General features: G+C 40.3%; 1 protein-coding gene across 3 annotated transcripts; it reads left to right on the top strand.

Moving 5' to 3' along the window:
• The first annotated feature begins 266 nt into the window (after nt 1-266).
• Nucleotides 267-7,150, top strand: LOC142369306 (sialoadhesin-like). Of its 3 annotated transcripts, none has more exons than XM_075451644.1 (6): nt 267-453; nt 2,362-2,625; nt 2,919-3,167; nt 3,339-3,452; nt 4,723-4,794; nt 6,816-7,150. In XM_075451644.1, exons 1-6 carry the CDS (start codon nt 423-425, stop codon nt 6,866-6,868), a joined length of 783 nt encoding a protein of 260 aa, XP_075307759.1. In that variant the 5' UTR covers nt 267-422; the 3' UTR covers nt 6,869-7,150. The 3 variants fall into 3 exon arrangements, with proteins under 3 accessions (XP_075307759.1, XP_075307760.1, XP_075307758.1); XM_075451645.1 differs by having other exon boundaries at nt 405-485; XM_075451643.1 differs by lacking the exon at nt 267-453 and having other exon boundaries at nt 2,239-2,625.
• The last annotated feature ends 1,554 nt before the right edge of the window (nt 7,151-8,704 follow it).

Raw genomic sequence — 8,704 nt, 5'->3', positions numbered from 1 at the left:
CACAGATTCTGATCCAGCCACAGATCCAGCCATTTACAGGCCTTAGATTCCATCATACTTGATTTTGGCCTCGCTGTGTGAATTTTCAAAGTCTACACCTTCTTTCTGTGTATTTGCTGGGCATACTTGTCATACTAGACACAGCTATGTTATAACTAATTCTTTTTAACTTTGCTATCTTCTGCTTTGGGATGGCACGAGCCACTACAACCCTGAACGCGTAATATGGGCTTTCCCTGTTTTAAAAGTCAGCAGCCGCCACTGGATGAAACCAAAAAGAAAATTAAAGCTACAACCTCCGTCTCTGTAAAGTGCCGTGAGACACCTCACATCCTGCTTTATTAACACTCTCAGAGCAGAGTCATGCAAAAGCCTCCCTTCAGCTGCAGTTCAGTCTGCCAGTCGACCACCAGCCGTGCAGCATGGAGATCACAGCACTCTGCACTATTTTTGGTGAGTTCCAGATGTGTTCAAGTTCCCAACAGGTAAGCCGAATCTGTATTGGATTCTGACTTATAAACAGAAGACTTTTAGAAAGTAAAGTCTACTAAAGTAGACTGTGATGTGGGGGGACGTTTGTTTTTGCATCATTCAGAACCGAAAAAGGAAGTATTTTTCTGTATTCGACATAAATTTGTTCTAGAAAACACCTTACAAGGTTAGTAATTAAAAGACCACTCGTAGTAGTTCTACTAAATAATGCCTGCACACTTACCTGGGACATTTTGTATTGTGTAAATCATCGTATGAAGCCATTAAAAGTGCTGTTACCTCAAAGCCTGTTGGTAGTTGGTTACATTTTTGTCCTTTATTATCATTTTTTAGCACTGACAGCATCCATTTTAGGTTTTTAATGACATATTTTTTATCTTTCTGCTCACACAACACAGATAAAAGAGCCAACGCTCTCAGGGAAAGGAAACCACATGGATCAGTTAAAAGCAGTTTTGTTCAACAACAAAGCTGACGCAGCTGAGTGAAGTTGACACCCCACCCACGTGAAAAATTCAAGCAAATAGATTGATCGGTTAGTGCTCCGTTTGTGCTGGTTTGTGCCGTTAAAATTTTCGTTTGTGCTGCTTTGGTTTCTGAGATATTATAAATTATTTTTTAGGTCATCCAAAGGTCACCATCCCCCCATCTTGCTCCAAAACAAATCAGAGTGGTTTACTTTTTTAGTGCTCCGTTTGTGCAGGTTTGTGCCGTTAAAACTGGCGTTTGTGCTGCTTTCGTCTCTGAGATATTATGAATTATAATTTCGGCCGATGACGTCATCATCCCCCCATCTTGCTCCAAAACAAACCAGAGTGGTCTACTTTTTTAGTGCTCCGTTTGTGCAGGTTTGTGCCGTTAAAATTGGCGTTTGTGCTGCTTTCGTCTCCGAGTTACGTTTTACTTTCAGTTGATCACATGATTTCACTATATTTATCAGGAGACAATGAATTTCATCTGCTGCAGGTTGTAGTCATTCTGTTTTGTTCCAGTAAGTTCTTTTCGCCAATTCAGTCAGTGGGAAGTTGTCGGATATGTTGCTAAGGCAGGAGAGAACAGAATTAACACATATAACCCTTGAGTGACATTCAGTGACGGTAATGCACCAATTTCCTTGCCAACCATCAATAAACTAAATAAAAAAATACTGACTCCGTAAAATACATATAACTTCGTTATCAGGCTAATGTCACTGTTATTTGCAGAAAGGGATTTTAAAAAACAAACTTACCTTCTGTTCTCTCCTGCCTTAGCAAAATCCGACAACTTCCCACTGACTAAATTGGCGAAAGGAACTTACTGGAACAAAACAGAATGACTACAACCTGCAGCAGATGAAATTCATTGCCTCCTGATCAATATAGTGAAATCATGTGATCAACTGAAAGTAAAACGTAACTCGGAGACGAAAGCAGCACAAACGCCAGTTTTAACGGCACAAACCTGCACAAACGGAGCACTAAAAAAGTAGACCACTCTGATTTGTTTTGGAGCAAGATGGGGGGATGGTGACCTTTGGATGACCTAAAAAATAATCTTTAATATCTCAGAAACCAAAGCAGCACAAACGAAAATTTTAACGGCACAAACCAGCACAAACGGAGCACTAACCGATCAATCTATTTGCTTGAATTTTTCACGTGGGTGGGGTGTCAACTTCACTCAGCTAGCAGACGCTTGTCTTTTTAAATGAAAACTCTTTGGCTACACATGTACGTTGAAGGTTTTCTTGGGTATTCTTCATAACTTGCATGATGCAGGGGCACATTTGTTGAGGCGAAAGGTGTCACTTTTGATTTTACAACACAAGCACACCATTAGCAAGGCTAGCGAACATGGTGAAAACACAGTTCTCTTCATTTGTTTCAGGCTGTCTCAGAATGCTTCCCAACAGATCTCAGTTCTTTCTCTATGAGTCAGTTGCACTGAGCTGTGCAGACCAAACAAACTCCTCTGGTTGGAGAGTGAAGAGAAACACGTCCACACACAAAAACGAAGAGTGTTCATTAACTTGGGGGAAAAGAAATGAAACGCACTGCTTCATTCTGGACCTTTACCAAGTAGACAATGGAGTGTACTGGTGTGAGTCTGGAGCCGGAGCGTGCAGCGACGCCATCAACATTTCTGTGACTGGTGGGTTCAAACAAATACCGAGAACAACCATTAAAATTTAATAAGTACTGAACGAGTGTCTGTGAAGGTGAAACACATGTGAATCACTTACTAAAACCTCGATAGGTCAAAAATGCATGATAGAGGTGTGGGCCATTTGCCTGTGAATAAAGTTGGGAAATTAAAAGTATAACAAAAAAAAGATTTTCTCTTTAAGCAGCCTTTTGTTTTTTAGGAATTGCATTTAAATCAAGATGCTGGCCTTGAGTTGCCAACAAATGTTCTTGTGATCTTTCCACCCTGCTATCGCTCAGGTGGTTCCGTGATCCTGGAGAGTCCTGCTCTCCCTTTGTGGGAGGGCGAAGCTGTGACTCTGCGCTGCACGAATAAAGATTCCCCCTCCTCCAACCTCACAGCTGAATTTTATAAAGATGGCCTCCTTATCGGGAGCAGCGCTACAGGAACAATGACCATCTTTGGTGTCTCCACGTCTGATGAAGGCCTTTACAAGTGTAACATTAGCGGAGCTGGAGAGTCACCAGACAGCTGGCTGTTTGTTCCAGGTGAGTTGAGTATCAGAATGTTAGAATAAGAAAGAAGATAGTGCTGAATACCAGGAGATGCAGACTGATAAGTTACATGTGTTTGTTTTGTGGGCAGCCAGTTGCAATTTCAGGGCTGTTGTTTTTTGCATTGAAGACAAACTATGATTTTCCCTATTTGCTGTGTTGAAGGTGGGCAACATGAAACACTACGCCCCCATCTCGCACATGTCTTACTTCCTGTGGTTGGCTTTTGCCTCTCACTTGGCTCGGTGTTGCTGCTGTGCTTCCGGAAGAACCTTAAAGGTTAGAGTTTGTTTCTTTTTAGATAAATTAAATAACATTTTATACATATTACACCACAGACACACAAAAACTTTTCACAGAACATTTAAAAAAAATACAGCATTTAAAAAAACAAACCAAAAAAAACTAGATTTTCCAAAGTTTGGACAACATTTGACGAGATGAAATTCTATTTTAAAAAAGAATAAAGTACACCAAAAGGACAGTACAACTTCTATACAAGAACCCAAGTCTGTGCCACCAATAGGTTAGATGTCATTGTTTAGTTTCTTGTGCAGACTACTCTCATCAGTCCCCTTAAACTAAGAACACTTATGTCCTTGAGCTGACCACATACTATAGCATCCATTTTGGAAGTTAAGGGAAATGGCAGAAAGGACCAATCCCTGCTTTTTTTTTCATTTATTCCATTTTTCCACGAAAGAAATAATTCATCAAAATGTTGTGAGGTAATACTGGGGAAGAAACTAGCCCTTTACCTTACACTTGTATTCCCTAAGAATGTTCTGAGGGTAGCTCACGTTCGTAAGAAAAAGAATAGTCTGAAAAACTGAGATGAAAATTCACTGGCGTCTTTTAAAACTGTGATGTTTTCGTCTTTTTACCTCCATAGGTTTACCCATTTTTTACTATAGTCTCACCGAGCAAGTCCCATTTTTGCTCTCAGAAAAGATGATAACATTTGTTGGAATGTTCCCAACATGATTGTATCACATTGGACAGAGTTTCCAACTGAAAACTCTTGCTGCTAATCTCCACTTTTCTTCCTCTATGTGCAACGTTGGAGTTTCACATTATCAAGTTAGATGGAAGCATCTGTGGATATAAATGGAAGCAAATGGGCAACAACAGTGCTCAGCCACGCTGTGGCATTAAAAACCTTGACTGTCGTTACACTGTAATGATTACAGGGCCCAAATTTTGACCAAAAAAAAACAACCTATGACATAAAACCACCAGCAGCAAACCACTTTCCCGACAGATGGTAAAGAGTATGTTGAAACATTAAATGACGCCCATGACCTGCATGCACAGGATTTTATTCATTGCCCTACTGCCACATTGCAATGGATAACAGTACATATGTTCCTAATTAAGTGCTCAGCGTGCATAAATACCAAGTCAGCGATGAATCACCCACTAATCCAATGTTAATCCTGTTCTAAAGTGTATATTTATTTCCATTCAGTTTTTTCTGAATTGTTGTATTTAGCCTAAAATATAGGTATATACCAGCTGGTGTTTAATGTGAAAAAATATTCCTCTGCAGGTAAAGCCAACTGTGATGTAACCTACACTGATGTCACCATCACACAGGGAGTGCAGCCAAAGAGCGATGCAGGTAAACACAGCTGGAGTCATCATCAGCAGATATAAAGGACATTAAATATCAGTGGCAGCAGATTTTGTACAGTTTACACAACAGCGTCAGTGGTAGTACTCCGAGTGTAAGTTTACCTTTGTGAACATCATGTGTCAGACTATCCCTCTTAGGTGTGTAAAATTCCAACCTCTCACAGGTTTTATGCTCGCATCACTGAGTCACCACTAAGGTGGCGAATTAAACAGTTGGTCCACTGGTATGAACTTAAAGCACAACTTTCAGGTGAGCAACCCCCAGTGACTTAAAGCGTAGGAACATGTTGGTGTTACAAATACATTTGGAGCAGTTTTCTTAACAGTGTTTACTTAAAAAAAAAAGAAAGATAAACACATACACCATGACAGTTACGTTGCACAAGGGGGAGCAGCCAAGCTAGGGAAAGTTTAATGTGAAGAAAGATGGCTCCACACAGGAGTTTCGATGTTGAAGAGATAGAAAATGTAATTGCAAAATCACCTGACAGACGACAGTCTTGTATTTATGAACCTAACAGACCTAAACCTAACCTTGTACAGAGAAGTTAAATAGTACTGTGAAGAGAGCCGGTGGAGAACTTAGCTGGTGTGCTGCTGAGTTAGCAACATTCGCTAACATTTGCTAATGTTGTCTTGGCAGCACTGTGAGGTTTAACGTCACATATCTAAGTCTGACAAAGCTGGTCATTTACCACTGGAGTGTTAGACATAGCACTAAACCAAAGCTTATGCCCATGGATCAGCTGATGGGCTGTAAGTCATGTTACACATCAACGCCGCGCCCACAGAGACATTCCATGGAAACACAGGACTGCCACAGAAAAAAATTCGAAATAAAACCAAGAGTGGAAATATGAAGATTAATGACAAAATAATAACAATTAGAACAAGTAGACTCTGTTGACACACTGGTGAGCGCCTGGTGGCCGAGTCCTGGGTTATGGGGCTCATCTGGGTCTACATCAGAAAAACTGTGAACGGTGTGTCTTAAAAGGTTAAAGTCAGCCTTACATGTGGCAGAATAGATATGAGACAAGAGAAAAGAAAAAAACGATTCTTGTAGACCTAGACAGTCATGGAATGTCAGCTTCAAAGTTCAGTTCTCTTTGCATGAGTTTTTATTCACAGTTATGAAGAGTTATGAGTTAGTGAATGGAATGGAATCCAAAGTTCATGTGCCACCACACTACACGATGTGTGTCGAAAGATGTTTACTCTTTCAAGCCAAAATATATTTAAAACAAGCACAAGTGAAAAATATTTGTTGTGTGGTGCCCTTATGCCTCTGCTCCACTATAGTTCACTGGTAGAAATGGCACGTTTTTATTCTAGGACTTTCTAATGGCTTTAGTTTCTCGTTGATTAAGATTACTGAAACAACATACAACAAAGCTCTAATAGGAATCGAACTATTCAGTAGCTAAACCTGCAGTCAGGGTTATGAGCCGCGACACCCATCTATTATCTCCCGCTTATAGCTGCAATATATACAATGAAAATGCGTTTGCATTCATGCATCACTAATTATTGCAAAACTGAAATTCTGTACATGAATTGATAGTATAAACAATAAAAAATATAAGGTGTGATGCTGTGGACCTTCTGTCACTGGGAATCTACGATGTCTTTTGATTGAAAATACACATCTGGATAGTGGAGTGGTAAGATTGCCACCTTTCATGTGGGTGACCTGGCTTCAAATCCCCTGCATGAAAGGTACTACCTCCAGTGGGGTCCTTAGGTAAGACCCCCGTTACTCTACCTGCCTATAAGTCGCTTTGGATAAAAGCGTCTGCCAAATGCAAAAACATAAACATAAACGCATCAATGGTGTTTGGAAAAGCATCAGAAAGCTTCCGCAGTAAAATGACGAATGTGTCTGAGCCACAAAGAAAAAGCTGAAGGCTACAAATGCTTTGCATGCTGTGAACTATGTCCACCCAACTCTGACAACTTTGTAACACGCTAATAGATTAATCGTTGGCACGTTTCTGTCTTCTGCAGAGGTGACCCCTGAACCGGCCCTCTACTCGACAATCAAGCCAGGAGCCACCTGAGAGGAAGCAGTAGAACCTTCACTCATCTATTTCATTTGTGTCATTTTTTAGACTGTTTTCCACCCCCAAAATGTGCCCATGGGTGGTATGTTCATATATGACCTTTTATTACTTTTGAAAAATATATGATCTCTTGTGCTCAGAAGAGAAACTGAATGTGAAGTGTAAAAGTGGCAGCCATGAGAGTGACAGTAGCGTTTTCCCCTATTGTACAGACAATAATCTTTATTTAAAATCCAACAAGTCACAAAGTTCTCAACACCAGTGTAAATAAACTAAACAGCATCCATTTAATCATCAGTGGAATACATTCTTGCTGTTGAACAGGTGCTAACCAACCTTATTTCAAAATAAGGTGAGACTGAAACCAAAGAGTTCCAGCAACGGTGTCTTTCCATCTCAGTTTCACCCGCACAAATAACAACGTTGTCTGTGGAAAGACGGAGTGAACAGCATACAGCATCTCTGCAGTCGTGAACATGTGAAGGGCAAGTTTTTCAAAAGCATTTACAAACAGTTTCCTGTTAGACTCCTGTGAACAGATGGAGACCTCTCAATTCCTGGGACTACCTCAAAAACTGAGCTCACACCTCCATAAGCATGTCGTCATTCACACCTGAAGAGTGAGGCAACAATTTGAACAATTTGACTTTTAAATATTTCGATTGAATCCCTTTTTTAACTGCATTTAAAACCTTCCTTCAGCTATGTAGTAAGGATCTTCTTCATTTGATGTGCCGTATTTTGACAGTATTGCCTGCATTTTCATATATGTTCTCTCCAAACTCCAAACATGGATTGACTACACAAGCCTATGATGCACAGGCCCAAAGAGTCAGGGTGTCCTGGTCCAAAGTCATTTTTTGCCTTGGACCTTAGAGAGACACAAAATGACACCAAAGACATGCTAAGTTAACCAGAACACCTACAGCCCTATGCAAATCTGAGACAAAAAGAGGCAAGAAACAATTAAATATACGAAAAGACCAGACAAGGATTCAAGCCGGGTAAAAGGAGATTTAGAATGAACACAAATAAATCCAAAGTGTTCCCACAGCTATAACACACAGGAACACACTAAACATGCACTCAACAATGACAACAAGATATGAAATGGCTGCAAAGAGAAATAAAACAACCACAAAGATTCAAACCAAACACAAAGAGTCTCCAAAGGAATTGAATTCGATGCAACCCGATGAGGGAGCTGGAGAAAGCCCAAAAGAGATGGAAACTGAGCAGAAGAACAGACTACAAAGATGCAAAATGAGTGCAAATGCAATGCACCACATGAGAAGTAGGTGACATATATGAAAAAAAAAACACAAACCAAGCAGTCCTTTATGCAAAATGATTGCCACCCGACACAAAATAACCAAAGAAAGGCAGAACAACTGGAATGCAAAGCAATACAAAAAGAGATGCAAAATTAACACCAGTACTTACAAAAAAAGACCGGCATGGCCTGAAAAAGTCCCTGACTCATCTATTGTCTCCTGCTCATCCATGTGAGACGGCTCAGAAAATAGCAAACTCTGTGCCAGTCTGTCATGGGATAAAATGACAAAATAAAAACAAAATAATGAGTTATTCCCACAGTCAGAAATGTCAGATGATTTGTGCAAAAGAAATGTAAACCCTAAAAGTAGGTGCATCTTGTCACGGGAAGCTGTTGTTCCCTGTTAAATGAGGCTCACAGATATCAGGTATGTTGCGTCACCTTCTGGGGAGCAAGTCTGCCCTCTAGTGGTCATTTAGTTAAAAACGTTCTCGTGTTAAACAGATACTGGGCAGTGGTTTGATCTGTCACAGGTATCTAAGATGCTGCATACTATG

This window comes from Odontesthes bonariensis, chromosome 19, assembly GCF_027942865.1.
Source record: "Odontesthes bonariensis isolate fOdoBon6 chromosome 19, fOdoBon6.hap1, whole genome shotgun sequence".
NCBI lineage: Eukaryota > Metazoa > Chordata > Actinopteri > Atheriniformes > Atherinopsidae > Odontesthes > Odontesthes bonariensis.
Note: the sequence above shows the minus strand (reverse complement) of the source record. Positions and strands in the feature narration are given on the sequence as shown.

What these genes read in the sequence shown, in the direction of transcription:
- LOC142369306 (XM_075451643.1), top strand. Translation starts at nt 2,328, where the DNA reads ATGGTGAAAACACAGTTCTCTTCATTTGTTTCAGGCTGTCTCAGAATG. An exon ending in CAGCTGGCTGTTTGTTCCAG is followed by an intron (nt 3,168 to 3,338) that starts GTGAGTTGAGTA and finishes GCTGTGTTGAAG; the next exon opens with GTGGGCAACATGAAACACTA. An exon ending in GCAGCCAAAGAGCGATGCAG is followed by an intron (nt 4,795 to 6,815) that starts GTAAACACAGCT and finishes TGTCTTCTGCAG; the next exon opens with AGGTGACCCCTGAACCGGCC.